At 37.9% G+C, this 15616-nt stretch overlaps 2 protein-coding genes across 10 annotated transcripts in view; one reads left to right on the forward strand and one right to left on the reverse strand.

Moving 5' to 3' along the window:
• On the reverse strand, window positions 1-8188 carry znf593.L (zinc finger protein 593 L homeolog). 3 transcript variants are annotated; one of them, XM_018246453.2, is made up of 4 exons: window positions 8053-8188; window positions 6267-6468; window positions 2526-2588; window positions 1-293 (listed from the first exon to the last, which is right to left on the reverse strand). In XM_018246453.2, exons 2-4 carry the CDS (start codon window positions 6464-6466, stop codon window positions 179-181), a joined length of 378 nt encoding a protein of 125 aa, XP_018101942.1. In that variant the 5' UTR covers window positions 6467-6468; window positions 8053-8188; the 3' UTR covers window positions 1-178. The 3 variants fall into 3 exon arrangements, with proteins under 3 accessions (XP_018101942.1, XP_018101943.1, XP_018101944.1); XM_018246454.2 differs by having other exon boundaries at window positions 8107-8182; XM_018246455.2 differs by lacking the exon at window positions 8053-8188 and adding an exon at window positions 7906-8042.
• The window catches only part of tbrg1.L (transforming growth factor beta regulator 1 L homeolog), a 23397-nt gene continuing 15895 nt past the window's right edge, over window positions 8115-15616 (forward strand). For 2 of the 7 annotated variants that reach the window (XR_001934281.2, XM_018244659.2), the window contains exons 1-5: window positions 8211-8361; window positions 11025-11179; window positions 11960-12030; window positions 13650-13870; window positions 14011-14150. Coding sequence is in view for 6 of the 7 variants with exons in the window: in XM_018244659.2 (XP_018100148.1) it covers window positions 11030-11179; window positions 11960-12030; window positions 13650-13870; window positions 14011-14150 (582 nt within the window). In the remaining variant the exon portion in view is untranslated. Of the gene's footprint in view, window positions 8381-11024; window positions 11180-11959; window positions 12031-13649; window positions 13871-14010; window positions 14151-15616 lie in introns of all 7 variants that reach the window. The other 5 variants (XM_018244656.2, XM_018244657.2, XM_018244655.2 and 2 more) reach the window with 5 other exon arrangements.

Genomic DNA, 15616 nt, shown 5'->3' on the forward strand with positions numbered 1-15616 from the left:
TTTGAATTTGCTATTTATTTATTTGGTAGTTGCCAGTGCCAATATTCTGATCAAAAGCAGATACATGTCAATTTTTTTAAAGATCCAGTAAGATGAGGACCAGAAACATTTCCAGCTCAAAGGTATACTTTGCCATATATTACAGTTTAGTTTATGAAGTCGAGGAACATGGTCTACTTCATTCCATGCCCTGTGTTTGGACATTAATTAATTTAGGTGGGATATAAGAGCCCATTCCTGCTGCTCTTTCTGCCTCTTCTTGAGTGTATGGTTCCTCCCTTAGCTGCTTGAGTCTGTAAGGAAAGAACAATGCATATTTATTTGGAGAAATGTTATGTATTGTTCTCTACAATAAACTGTACTTAATTATATCATCACTTTGAGAAAAACATAAAAACTGACTGTTTATCAAACCTGCTGCACATGCCATTGAATACTTGAAAAATGCTTCCACCACGTACTCTGGTTTGCTCAAAAAGCATATAGGCAGGTTCAATGGCTCCTAATTTTATGTGATTTAAATAAAAAAAGGTGGAATAATTCGCCACACATCACCATTACTTTCAAACTTCTGAAGCAGTGTTAAATAATGGTGGCAAATTTGGAGTTTGCATGGCATCAAAGTTTCCACATGCCATCAGGTATCTCAACTCCCAACTGAACTGAATATATTCATAAGGAACTGAAATGTCCACTTTGCCCAGCATGACCGTGTACTAGAGTTGTTGTATAGCACCGGGGGGGTTCTGGAGGAACGTCATTTCGTTTCTAATATGTACTTTATTTACTGTATATGGCTGAAATGACAATAAAATCCACTTGACTTGATCAAATAAAACACACCTTGATAAATGCGCCATTTATTTTACACAGCTTTTTACACCGTTTTTTTGGGGAACTTTGTTTTATACAGCATAATAAATAAGACGTGTGTGAATTTCATAGGGAACTTAGACTTAATGCTCCACTAAGGCAGGAACTGATATGAATGATAAACAATCTCAGTAAAGATTTGCATAAATGGATCAGCACCACACTTATGAAGAGCATATACAGTATATATGTGTATATATAATATATATATTTCTAAAAAAAAGACCCGAAACACAGAGTCATCTTGTGAGAAAGCTGAAAGTGTATTCAAATTAGCATTAAAAAACCAATGTGACGTCATGTTGGTTTTTATCGTGCTAATTTGAATACACTTTCAGCTTTTTCACAACATGACACGGTGTCGCTGGTCTTTTTTGGAAATGTCTAGTTCATTTACCATGCACCTGAGGGAACGCTTACAAGTGGAGTGCTGCCCACATTTAGTACATCACATAGCGACGTTTCGGACAGACTGTGTGCCCTTTATCAAACCAAATGAACAACAGCATTGCACAGGTAAGACATTTTTAAGGCAGTTAAAGGGAAATGACCTCATAGCTTGCATCACAATTACTTCAGATCAATTGATATATTTGCATTCATAGGTACAAAAAGAGGTCACATCCTAATGGATGTAAAGATTTCAGTTTATTAATCCACCAAACCTCTCCTCTTTAATTACAATTAATTTGCAATCTATTTGATGACATGTCCATGTGGTCTCATTTACATAGGTGAGACCACAAAGATCACAATTAAACTGCAAATTTTATACTTGTGTTTCCAAATTTGCAATTTATGTGCTGACATGTTCGTGTGGTCTCAACTACATAGGTGAGACCACACAGATGGTAAAGTCACGTATTTCTCAAAATCGTTTGAGTATAAATCTAGGCAATACTACATTGTCTGTATCAAAAGATTTCCTAGATAAAGGACATACTACAGATCAATTAAAATTTATGATACTGGAAACAGAACCTCCATTTAAAAGAGGGGGAGATAGAGAACTTAAATTATACAGAAGGGAGGTTTGGTGGATTAATAAACTCAAATCCAGGGCCGGAACTAGGGGTAGGCAGAGTAGGCACGTGCCTAGGGCGCAAAGCTTAGGGGGCGCCCAGCACGTACCTTTAACTGCTGCCTACCCCCATCCGGTCTTCATTACTGCTCTGTGTGCGCATGCGCACGCTCCTATGTGACAGGAGCGTGGCGTGCAATATGTGCGCGCGCCTAAGTAATTGAAAGTGCCGTGCGATGTGACGCTTTTGTTAGCGTGCCTGTGCGCGCTCAGTGTAGGGGGCGACGCGGCAGGTCGGGTTGCCTGGGGCGCCTGCCCAGGCACTGCTCAAATCTTTACATCCATTAGATTTAAACAAGGTTTATCACCTCTTTTTGTACCTATGAATGCACATATATCAATTGATTTGAAGTAATTGTGATGCAAGCTATGATGTCATTTCCCTTTCACTGCCTTAAAAATGTCTTACCTGTGCAATGCTGTTCATTTGGCTTGATAAAGGGCACACAGTCTGACCGAAACGTTGCTATGTGATGTACTAGTTTTTTAATAAACTATTTTGCATTAGGCGCATGGTGAAATTTCATACAGCATTCAAAAAGACCATTTTTGGTTAGAAAAGAATGTATACCTTCGCTTGTGAACCTTTGTTTTGAAATGTTCGTTTAGAGTCTTCAAATCTACGAAGTATCGACTGTAAAAAAAGACCATATAGTAAAAATTAATAAAGAGTCAGGTGACATGGTGACTGTGTAAGAAACTGCAACCACAGTTAAAAGTTACCTTCACCTGTACAGTAGCATGCATCTGTGTTGTATGAAATGAATAAAAAGTCTACACAAAGTCTTACGCTTACAATAGCTATTTGACCTTAGTAAGTGAGAAATATGTGGTTGCTGATATTCACAGTTTCATGTATGAAAAAATGCTGGAAAATGGCTTCAAGCAAACAGCAGGAAACAAACACGACATTTATAACATCTTATTATCTTGCATGTTGTAGTTGGGTTTAAACAGGTAACAGCCCTTGTAACAAGATATGTCAATAAGCCTGAGGCTTGGAGTCTCTGGATTCATGTGAAAGATTACAGTCCTAACAGACTTCAAAAGAAGCAGAACCAACTTTTACACTGATCTGTAATTTGCAGGTCATGCATTCATATGTAATAATAACAGACTAGAAACATTACACAAGAGTGTTACACAACCATGTTTGTATGAAAGTACATCTGTGGAGTTCAGTTTTAGACACCCCCCAGCAACAAGACTTATCCCAGATTACTGAATGCAGCAAAGGGTTTGGGTTTAGGCCATGAATTACTAAGGGTAAGTGCACACCTGGCGATTCGGGGAGATTTAGTCGTCTGGCAAGTAATCGCCTCTTCTTTGGGGTGACTAATCTCCCCGAACGGCTGCCCCCTGTCTTCCGCCGGCTATAATGAAAAATCGCCTGCTGCATGGCACACGCGGCGATTCGTATTCCGAAGTCATCTGAAGTTTCCTCATGAGGCAACTTCGGAAAACGAAGCGCCGCGTGTGCCAAGCCGCAGGCGATTTTTCATTATAGCCGTCGGAAGACAGGGGGAAGCCGTTCGGGGGGATTAGTCGCCCCAAAGAAGAGGCGATTAGTCGCCAGCCGACTAAATCTCCCCGAATCGCCAGGTGTGCCCTTACCCTAAAGCTGGCCATAGACGCAAAGATCTGATCGTACGAATCGAGGATTCGGACGATTTTCGGACCGTGTGTGGAGAGTCCCGACATTTTTCGTCCGGCGCAGATCGGTCGTTTGGTCGATCGGACAGGTTAGAAAATTTCTGACGGCTGCCGATAATATCTCTGCGTGTATTGCCGATCGTACGATTTTCAGTGGGAGACTGTCACTAGCTTTGGTTAGACATAGATATCGTACGATTGCTGTCAGGGGCAGAACATTGCTGATCTGTTCTTTAACTATTCTGACTGGTAAGACTTTGATCTGAATGGTTAGTGGCGGGTGGGGAGATGGGAAAGTCCGATCCTACGATGATTCGTACGATCGGATCTTTGCATCTATGGCCAGCTTAAAGTTGTCTTTTATACACCTGAGTGAATAAGTAAAAATGCAAGTGTTTCCCTAACTGTTAACATCCTCCTTTATTTAATCTAATAGCTGTCTATTTTAAATCTCAATAAAATCAGCCCAGCAGCCTGCATTGGCAATAACTGTATAATGTCCAAATGTATTGTTTTCTAAAATAACTTTACTTTCACTTTGTAGAGCTTTTAAGTCAAGGTCGTTTTATTTTTTATATGAGGAGTTTTTTTATTCAAAAACCAAACTGAATTGTGTTTATATATACTACTGAACAAATGTATTTACATGCAGAAATCCTATCAGCAAATGTAGTGGGACACCCCATTTAAGAAAAAAAACATGGTGTAAAATCCAGGAACATGTCAAATCTGTGAAATTTATTATGCATTATATATTGATGGGACTGCAAAAAAAAGTTAAATTAGGGAAAACTTAAAATAAAGGGATGTAAAATTGAGGTTTCACTATACATATCAGTGTCGGACTGGCCCACCGGGATACCAGGAAAACTCCCGGTGGGCCCAAGTGTCAGTGGGCCTCTTGCTTCTAACCATTTAACATATTTCATGGTCCTTACCTATTCCTTTATGGGGAAAATGCTTAATAATGGGAAAATATAGTAAGTATATAAAGATAAAAATAAAGAGTTTGAGAGAGGAGGAATAATAGCTCGGAAAGTGGGCCCAGTTTTCCGGTGGGCCCCTAGCATCCCAGTCCGACACTGATACATATTGTGGCATTCAGGTAGCTAAGACCATAGGCAATGGCAGAGATTAACACAGAAAAGGAGTCTGACACCACCTTCAAGGGTTCAAATGCAGCTTGGCTGGCTTTTATTTTTAACAAAATGAACAGGTTCTGCACACTTGCTTCACATAAGCATTAGCAGTCCCGCTTTAACACTCTCACTGGTGTTCACACATATCCAACTTTCCAGCACTCACAGGCATGGATGTACACAAGCCTCAGAATCCTCTGTTAGAGTCACTCTTAACACTCTGTCTCCTGGGAGGGTGTTCTCTCTTCCTCTCTCCAGTCCTGTGGAGTTCTCTCCAACACTATAACTCAGTGGAGATTCACAATCTCTTTACCAGCTACTTTCAAACATGCACCTCCTTCCTACACATGGAGGTTTCCACTGGCCACTCTCCCTACTCCACTCAAGGAGGTCTAAATAGGGAAGCAGCGAAGTGTAGTCTCACATCTTCTTTTAACTACAGCTTAAAAAAAATAACTAACTAACTTAGGTGCTGCAAAACACGAAGTGGAGTAAGAAATGGAAGCCCAACCTGCTCTCTTCCATTCACTCCAGGGACCCATTATCCAGCTTTTCCTGAGCTGGCAGACAATTACAACCATGCTTGCTGCAACAACACACATTTTTCCTGACGTTTTATATTCAGACTAACACTGGTGAAATATACACAATATTGTGCACGTTTTACCCACATATCTCACAATAAGAACTAAAATTCAAATTAAAAACTACTTTTTTTTAGATAAGAGTAAGAATTATTCATATTGTTACCAAAACAATATAGTGTGTGTGTGTGTGTGAACCAGTTATATACTTGCTATTTCCTAATTCTTTGTTAGGCATGATATGGATTTTTCAAACAAAGGACAAATGGGCCTCAGAACAGACATACACAAGTACATCTTCAACACAAAGCAGAGGTAAAAAACATACTACCACTGACAGTGTGAAAGCTCCTGTTAAGCAGTATTTATTATATCAGAACATGAATATGACTAGATCCTGTAGTTTTTGGGACTCAATATAGTATCCCAAGTAAACATATGATTGTCCGCCACTGTGCTCGATAAAAGTATATGACATAAAAATATACACTTCTAGAAAATTTGTGCCATTTAATAATCTGACAAAACTGCCATTATTGACTCATATGAGGCACACACAAACCACACATACATGCTAGGTAACAGAGGACAGAGCAGTGTTTTCTACTCCTACATTTCTTCCTGTTACAGTTGCATTATTTCATGTCAGGTGATCTCTGGTTCGAGTTTAAAGATATAAAAGAGAAGAGATCGGCCTGAAAAACATATATAAGTCTTTTACTATTCCATCAAAAAGGGAACTCAAATAGAAAGACCCTATTTTTAGTTATATTGACCACATTTTTGTAATCTATGCCAGGGAGTACATTTTTCCCCTTTGGGGCTTAATGTCCATTAATATGAAATATGGGGCACAAGGTACATAATGCTCAAACATCAAACACCTGACCTTGTGCCACACTCTTTTATTATGCTACAAACTGACAAGCAACTTACGAGCAATGTAGGCAGTAGTGCTGGCCATTTCCTGGTAGCTGGTAGTCAAGCTCCTGGTTCAATAAGAGCTTTGCATTTTCAGGTTTCATATCATGGTGAATCTGATCCAGATCTTTCACTCTGCGTTTAGTTTTCCAGAGCTTGGAGATATTCTTCTTTTTGTCACTTTTGTGATTCCCAATCTGCTTGGAACGTGTCATGTCTGAGTACAGAAAACCACAAACTGAAATTTAGCTAAAGACCAATACAGAAATATAGAAAATATATTAAAATAATAATATACAAACATGTGAAATGGAAAAGGGGATGGAGAGAAAAATAAGGGAAGAAAAATGCCTGGCCGTGTACTGAGGGGACACAAGATTGATACAGAAAGAGAGCAAAGGAAACAAAACATTTTTAAATTTGAAAGAGGGGAGAACCCATTAGATTACTTCACAGAAGATTTTATACATACATTCCAGTTCAGCCCATAAATATTGAACATTCCTTGTACTGGAAACTTATTTTCTGACTGGGCCACATTTAATCAGCTTATTTATCACTGTATCAAGAGATCAAGCCAGCCTGAATTAAAAGTGGGCATGCATGTTCAACTTTCATCCAGCCTAAAGACCATTTAGGTCAACTGTTGTAACTAAAAACAAATATGCACTAGGGTTCGGGAAAATAATTTCCACTTGACCTCTCAAAATCACTTTGAACTAAGTGGTACTAGGGTGAATGCTGCACTACAGGCATGGAACAATGAAGCATTAGGTCATTATATTTTGTCTTTATATATAACTCTATCTAAAATACCAAGAATGAATGTCTAAATATACAGTGAATAAATAGATTGTTAAAAACTCTGTGATAAGACACAGAAAAGCTGAAACAGGTATCATATGTGATTCCAGCAGTGTCAGCCTACCCACCACCGATCATGACATTTCATGTGCAACTGTCAAGCTATGCGACTCCTAGTTCTGCAATTCTTGGGCACCATCTCAGACAGTAAGACATGGGTAGCACTAGATTTGTGTGTATTCAAGTTGTGCAAGTAATGAACTATGGGTTCCCTAAACCATCTGATATCAGTGCGGAGTCTGGGGAATAGTTACAACTATACGGGAAACCACATTAAAGCCATTTAGTCATTAATTTTCAAGGCTTTCACCTGTATACCACATTATGCGCACTACTGTATGGAAAACTATAACTCCACTTGCACATAAAGCTCTACACACTTTTATACATACCTCCCAACATTTTGAAAGTAAAAAGAGGGACAAAAAATATTTCGCACGTAGCGCAGCAAATTTTTTGACCACACCACTTTATGTGGCCATACCCCCTAATTACCATGTTCATTTTACAAAATTTGGCAGGTTATCTGTTATTTTGTGTCTCAAATTTGTTACAAAGTATCTTAGTTGCACCTGTTAGCTGTTCTGTGCTCTCTGCTAAAAGCCAATTACGTGAGAAACTTTTTTTTCTTTCCAGTACAAATGAGTGACTGTCCCTCTGAAAAGGGGACAGTTGGGAAGTATGGAATACATACATAATGTAGACAAGGAAATAAAAAATTACAATTATTAGACAACTCAAAATATCACGTGTCACAGGAGTCAGGAAGCTCCTACCCCTTAGAGCTTACAATTTATTACTAAAACTTCCAATAGTCTCCGACTGTATGCATTTTAAATTGAGAATAAACAAAGAATCCACACAGCTAAAAAAGCTCAGTTCTCATTAAAATTGATTAATGAACATTTGTGTTCGTATATGACACTCGCTAGCTTACCGCTCCGACTTCCGGCACCAAGCGTAAGAGACCGGAAGCAGCGTAGTCGCTTACCATCAAGGCAATTGGGAAACTAGTTAGAGAATAGACTATTCCGCTATGTAGCGAGGTTGAGCGGCGAACCCTTGAGGGAGGAGGCAGAATTGACGCGAAAAAGCAGCGACCAGAAGCGGAAAAGGAAAGGGAGGAGGAAGTGCAAAGGTAAACAGAGCGTTCTGCTGCAGGAAAGGAATGTAAGGCGAGTTGTTATGGTATCGAAGCATGTTTGAAATGCGTGTATAGATCAGATTCGGCCGAGTGTTAAGACGTGTGAGTACACCCTGGTAAGGTAGTAGAGAAACATCATCTCTGATTTGTCTACATAAGTTCAAACTTTAGGAAGAGAGAGAGATAAATAAATAAATGGGAGCAAATTAACAGCTTGGTACCAGAACGATGTAATATGCCCTGTATGTTCCTAGCATTTCAGTATCCCTATATACCTGATGTTAATCACTCCCTGGAGGAACCTTTTCCACTTCTCTCAGTTATTGCTACTGGTAACATTATGGGTTTTATGGTTCATTATGGGTTAATACTTTAGCAATTTATACATCATTGTATTCATCATTAAAGGAATTGTTCAGTGTAAAAATAAAAACTGGGTAAATAGATAGGCTGTGCAAAATAAAAAATGTTTGTAATAAAGTTAGTTAGCCAAAAATGTAATGTATAAAGGCTGGAGTGATTTGAAGTATAACATGTCAGTCAGATAAACTACTTCCTGCTTTTCAGCTCTCTTGGTTTACACTGACTGGTTACACAGGTTACCAGGCAGTGACCAATCAGAGACTTGAGGGGGAGCCACATGGGTCATATCTGTTGTTTTTGAATCTGAGCTGAATGCTGAGGATCAATTGCAAACTCACTGAACAGAAATGTACCATGTGGCCCCCCTTCAAGTCGCTGACTAGCTCAGAGTTATAGAGCTGAAAAGCAGGAAGTTGGATTCTGGCTGTTTTATTAGACACCTGTTCACTCCAGCCTTTATGTATTACATTTTTGGCTAACTAACTATATTAGAAACATTTTTTATTTTGCACAGCCTATCTATTTACACAGTTTTTATTTTCACACTGAACTATTCCTTTAAATGACCCAGCAGGGACAGTATAAATGCAAGATAAACCCCAACTGTAAAGGGGAACTACAATGGAATTATTCCAGAGCATGAAGTCATGGTGGTTCAGGCTACAAGGTTTTGCTCTACTACTGTCAGACTGTTTAAGACAGTATAAAAATATTTTGAATTGCAGTAAAATCCCACTATATGACTTCAGAAAGTAAAAAAAAAATACTATCCTGCCCAGTTTAAAAGACAGCAGATAACTGAAATGGTTTGCAGCTGGACATAATCTAAGCAGAATTCAAGGCAGGAACTAAATACTGGCAAATTGCTCAGGATCTGTGTCACAGTTTGTGGCCTATTTGGTGGTAACTGTGCACTTTCCATTGCAACTAAACTGACTTCTGAATAACTGGAAATGTGTATGTAGGCTGTTCATGTGTCAAGTCTGGACAGCAGGATGAAGGGCAGTGTGTGCTGCTCAACCGTTTGGGGTCTCATTTGCTGTATTTTTTGTTTCATAATGCCCCAAATGATTTCATTGGGTGACAGGTCAGGACTGCAGGCAGGCCAGTTTAGCACTGGGGTTTTCTTACTACAGAGCCATGCTGTTGTAATACAGCAGAATGTTGGTTGCCATTGACTTGCTGAAATAAGCAAGGTCCTTAACAAGATATCATTCAGCATTAAAGGCTTTGAACTGTGCACTGATAACAAGATGGCCAATCCTTCTCCTCTTTAGCCAGAGAATGTTAGGTCCACGATTTTCAGAAAAAAGGTCAAAATTTTATTTGCCAGACCACAGGACAGTTTTTCACTCAGCCCATCTTAAACGAGCTCAGGCCTAGAGAATGCTGTAGTTTTTCTGGATTGTGTCCGGTTTCTTCTCTGCTTAGTAGAGCAGCAACGATCTGTGTTCACAGAGTTTTTTTTAAGTATTTCCGAGCATATACAGTGATTTCAATTACAGAATAGTATTTTTTTTGTAACACAGTGCTGTCTGAGGGCCCAAATATCATGGCCTCTGAGAGACCCAGCCACTGTGGGATCCTCTGTTTTTATGCCCTATCATGTGACCTGTTTCCAATTGGTGAGGTGGTTCAAAAGATTTTTTTTATTATTTTTTTTTTTTTTATTTAGTAGTATTACATAACTTTTTCAGTCTTTTGTTGCACCTGTCCCAACTATTTAAATTTTTTTCTGGCATCAAAATGAGCATATATTTTTCAGAAAATAATATAATTTCTAATTGATTGTGCTTTTGTAAGCATGCAGGATATTGGTGGGGAGCTATATGGGACCTTTTCTACTTTTTGAAATTAGCAACAGCTACCTTTATTTTAGGACACTTTCTTTTAATTTAAAGCAATTTTGTCTTGTTTCCATAAATAATTCATTGGATTACATCAAAGCAGTTTGCAAGGGACTTTGTAAAGACCTTGGGTGCTCCTAGACATGTGCCTTAGAAAACCGATTATCTCTCTTCTTGGCTAATAACGCAGACCTTTGCTATAATATGATACCGAGATGTCTTCTCAGCCATCAACAAAGTATTGCATGTCTAAGCACCATCCAGTAACGCTCAACTACTGCAATTAACTTTGCATTCTACTGAGGCTCTGAGTGTGCCATAGGCTGTGTTTTAAGTCTCTCTCACTGGCCTGTGCTATAAGAAAGCAAAGGGCTGTGCTCACTGCTGCTGTTTACCCATCAAAATGCAGTTTGGAGAAATGAAGAGTATGTGCAATGATTGTTCATTGCATGCATACCACTTACCTTAAAAATACAATACATGTTTTGTCTAGGCTTTCTCCATTAGGCTTTCAGAGATCCTTACAAATCCTCAATGTATTTTTTTGTATTGCAGGCATAATGAATCATTCTCCTGCTGCCACCTTCTCTCCACATTCAAGGTATCAAGAACTAAAAGCAAAAAATAAAAAGTCCACCAAAAAAAGCCATAAGGAGAAGTACAGACTAAAATGTCTCCGTTTGAGACGTGTTGCCAAAGCTATGGTATTTGTAAGTATTTTAAACTGAATAAAGATGAATCGTTCTAAGTGCAGGTTGGCATAACTTAATATCGGTTATAAATTGCTGTGGGTCATTTATTAATCTTGCACTAAAAGGGATTCATCAGGTTCTTAATTGCAGTGTTTGTATATCTCTTCCCTCTGGGTATGACTCTTAAAACACTGAAACAGTTAGTTCTCCTCCATGTCTTCTAATTAACTGGCTTGCAACATTGTTTTAGGAATAAAGATGAATCATGTTCTAAGTGCTGATTGGCATAACATAATATCAGTTATAAATTGCTATGGGTCATTTATTAATCTTGCACTGATAGAGATTAATTGGGTTTTTCACCTAATAACAGTTTTCTTCATAAGGAAAGAAAACATTCTAAGCAATTTTCCAAAATACATGTATTAATGTTTTATAGTTGTTTTGGAGTTATTTCTAAATGTAATTCCAGTTGAATGCAGTGTTTGTATATCTCTTTCTGCTCTCTGGGTATGACTCTTAAAACACTGAAACAGCAGTTAGTAATCCTCCAGGTCGTCTAATCAACTGGCTTGCAATATTGTTTTAGGAGTCAGAGCCGTAAGTGCAGAGACTGTAAACAGACAGACATATATTGCTTACATTAGCAATATGAAGTTTCATTTAAATTTAAGACCATTGAAAATCTCTTATTAATGTACATTGCAAAGTTTTTAGGTGGATGGTCCCCTTAAGGACTAGTTAGGTGTGCAGATTGCTCATTAGCTGTTTAACAAATGGCTTTTCCCTCTTCAAAAGGAAAATGCTGCTCTTTGTGATGAAATCGCACGTATTGAAGATAAATTTATCAAAGCGAAGGAGGAAAGAAGGTAAATCACTTTTTTACCTCTTATAAGCTCATATTTAATGTAATTATATAATTAGATGCTAGTGAACAGGAGGCCATGGTTTCATTCCTCTATTTAGGACTATATAATAATAGATAATAGCTCATGTGACCACTGAATTCAAAACATTTGTCTGCTTTTCAGATGAGTAAAGTGCACAAAGTCACTGCTTAAATTATCACATTTAGCAGTACTAAAAGGAACCTGAGTAAATATATTATACAGCAGTGTTCTCTCCAGAAAAAACTGAACCAGCAGGGGTTAAAATACCAATAATTAGAAGCATTCCAGTCCTATTAGCACTGTTTTTGTAGAAATGGAGCCTGGATGCACACTTCTGGAAATAATACTTGCAGTCCTATTGGCTTCCGGGCTTCAGAAAGAAAAATCTGACTTTGTGCTGGAGGGGAGCCAGGCAGTAGGGGAAAAAATGCTGGGTGATGCAGCAAAAAGTTGCTGGGTAAAACACTGTACATTTTTATGTATTTGGTACTTTAAGTCTTAAAATGTTTTAGTCTTTTTGGATATCAAATTATAGGAATTATATAGCATTTTGGTAGTGGGACCAGTTATAAGGTGAAAGGGAGCATTTACTTTTTCACATGGATGATGAATAACTTTGTTCCTTAAAGGAACAGTAACACCAAAAAGTCAGTGTTTTAACGTAATGAAAATATCTTGTACTTTTGCCCTGCACTGGTAATAATGAATCTGTTTGCTTCAGAAACACTACTATAGTTCATATAAACAACCTGCTGTGTAGCAATGGCAGAAATTTAAAAAAGGCTATGTGGCACAGGTTAAATGGTGGATAACAGATAACACCATTATGTTCTACAGAGCTTATCTGCTGTGTAACCTGAGCCTTTTCTCCTTTGAATGGCTGCCCCCATTGCTACACAGCAGCTTATTTATATAACCAATAGTTTCTGAAGCAAACACAACAATTTTACCAGTGCAGGGCATCACAAATTTTTTTGAGGTTACTATTCCTAAAAAATGCTGTCATAATTGAAATACTCTATTTATTTACTAAGGTACCCTTTGTCTAAAACTATTAGAAAACGTGTGCCAAATATGCAATAACAAAATCTATCTACAAATATTCTTTGTAAATCGTTACATCCTCCTAGTGCAGTGAGCACAGTTATTTGTTTGTTTGTACTGGCAACAAAACAGTTTAGTGTCTTGATTTTCTGTGGTACTTTGTACACAGGGCCGGATTTACATAGCAGGTGCCCCTAGGCCCACTGCCGTTTGTCGCCCCGTCCCCTCTCTTTTATTCAATCAAATTTTCATCATCAGGTCCGAAGTACTGGGGATTGGTGCACAGGAAATTTTAAAAACTATCTTACCTCCTGCGCCTCCCCAGTTTTTCTTAACCAATGCGGGTGTGGTTGGGCTTCATGCCGCCCCCTAAAATCCTGCCGCCCTAGGCCCAGGCCGGGCCTTGGTGGCCTCTCCACAAATCCGGGCCCGTTTGTACAGATCGGTTGTTAATGTTTTGGTGACTTCCAAAATAAATCTTGTTATAAATGATGACTCTTTTTTTATATTGGAATAAATAAATCAAAAATGTAAACATGTTATTTCCTCTATAGATTTTTATTAAAAAGACTGCTACAGTTGCAGACTTTAAGTGAAGAAGAACCAGGCACATCACATAATTCCAACGTGTCAACTGGTTACAGTGTACCAGACATGGCAGGGATGAATGAAGGAAACCTTGATATGTGTTTTTCAAGCGTTCTTGATGATGGAGGTTCATGTAAGAAGATAAAGAAGGATAAAAGAGAAAAGGGAAAGGAAAACAAATCAGAAGGCAAGTGCTATATTGAGTCATCTTGAACTAGCTGGCATTGTCTCAGGCTTACTTGTCGCCCAACATAGTGCTCATATTGTAATATGATGCCATACAGAATCTATTAAGCTTAGTAGTAATGAATGTAATTTGTGTTCTAGCTATGAAGAAACCTTCTAAGAAAAAAAGAGTTACAGAAGGAACCACTAGAAAGTGGGTTCAGCCTATTGCTTTGGATCAATGTGGAAGGCCTGTGTTACCAATAGTTTTAAAAGGACTGACAGTGTATAGCCTTGGCGAGGTATGCTATTCCTTTTAAACCATTTAAAATGTAACACCTCTTTCCTCATATTTTGTCATTTACACCTTTGCAATGGTATCCTCCGTCAATTCTACTAAGAATGATAATTGGCCATAGCTGCCAGATTACAGTATGTCAACTCTCATTCATTGCTATGTTAATGCATATATGCAAATAATAACTTGCACAAATGCAAGGATGATACAGGAGCAAGTCAAAGTTTTTTTTAATGTAATTGTTTCAAAACAGGGAGCATAGAAAAATGGTGGGGGGTAGGGGATACAGAGTTCTAGGATGGTAGGGTATGACATTCTAATATGATTTGCTGTACAATACTGGGGTTCAATTTCCAGATCAACAGTAACACCATAGGAGATGAATTCAGGTGAACTGTGAAATTTCAATTACTCACTTTCTTAGTATTCATTTTTTGTTGTTATCACTTGTAAATTTGCATTAGTGCAGTCAGTTGCATTGTATTTATTGGAGTACCCTTTAGCAAGTTAGTTTTTCTGTATAAGAAGTATGCTGTTGCATAAATTGTTATACATTGGATTTATTTGATTAGAGGGGTGGTTCACTTTTACGTTAACTTTTAGGGACAGATTTATCAAAGGTTGAGATGAATTTTCGAAAATGAAAAAAATCTGAATTTCAAGCTATTTTTTGTATACTTCAACTAGGGAATAGGCAAATTCGATTTGAATTTGAAAAAAATTAGAATATCGAAATTTATTACGTACTGTCTCTTTAAAAATACGCCTTCGACCATTCGCCATCTAAAACCTGGCGAATTTCTGTTTTAGCCTATGAGGGACCTCCTAAAACTTGGAGTCAATTGGTGGACTTCAATCGAATGTGATATTCCTTTGATTTGTACGATTTGAATTCGGCTGGATACGTCCTATCCAATCGAAAGCGGACCAATTCGACCAAAAAAAACCTTTGACTTAATTTCAGTTGGTCTTCAAATTCGAATTTTGAAGTTTTTTCAATTCGAAAATTTCAATTCGAAAATTGCCTCTTAGTATGTTATAGAATGGTCAATTCTAATCAACTTTTCAGTTGGTCTTTGTTATTTTTTTTTATTGTTTAATTTTTTTGCCTTCTGACCCTTATGAAATGGGGGTCATTGACCCTATTTAAAAACATATGCTCTGTTGGTGCTACTTTTTATTACTCATCTTTCTAGTCTAGTCATCTTTCTATTTATATTCTAGTCTGTTATTCAAATTTATGCATTGTTGCTATGGTAATGTGGACCTTAGCAACCGCATTGCTGAACTTGCAAACTGGAACTGCATAAAAAGCAAAATAATTCAAAAACCACAAATAATAAAAAATGACGGCCAATTGCAAGGTGTCTCAGAATAGCATTCACTATACTAAAAGTTAAATTAAAGGCAACAGACCCTTTAATACACAACTGCCTATAGAAGTTTAACTGTATGCAGTATAAAAACCAA

The sequence above is a fragment of the Xenopus laevis genome, chromosome 2L, assembly GCF_017654675.1.
Source record: "Xenopus laevis strain J_2021 chromosome 2L, Xenopus_laevis_v10.1, whole genome shotgun sequence".
NCBI classification, from domain to species: domain Eukaryota; kingdom Metazoa; phylum Chordata; class Amphibia; order Anura; family Pipidae; genus Xenopus; species Xenopus laevis.

Coding starts and splice junctions, on each gene's coding strand:
- znf593.L (XM_018246453.2), bottom strand. CDS start 6,466: ATGACACGTTCCAAGCAGATTGGGAATCACAAAAGTGACAAAAAGAAG. Junction 2,589..6,266: donor CACTACTGCCTACATTGCTC/GTAAGTTGCTTG, acceptor CTTTTTTTACAG/TCGATACTTCGTAGATTTGA. Junction 294..2,525: donor ACAAAGGTTCACAAGCGAAG/GTATACATTCTT, acceptor CTTTCCTTACAG/ACTCAAGCAGCTAAGGGAGG.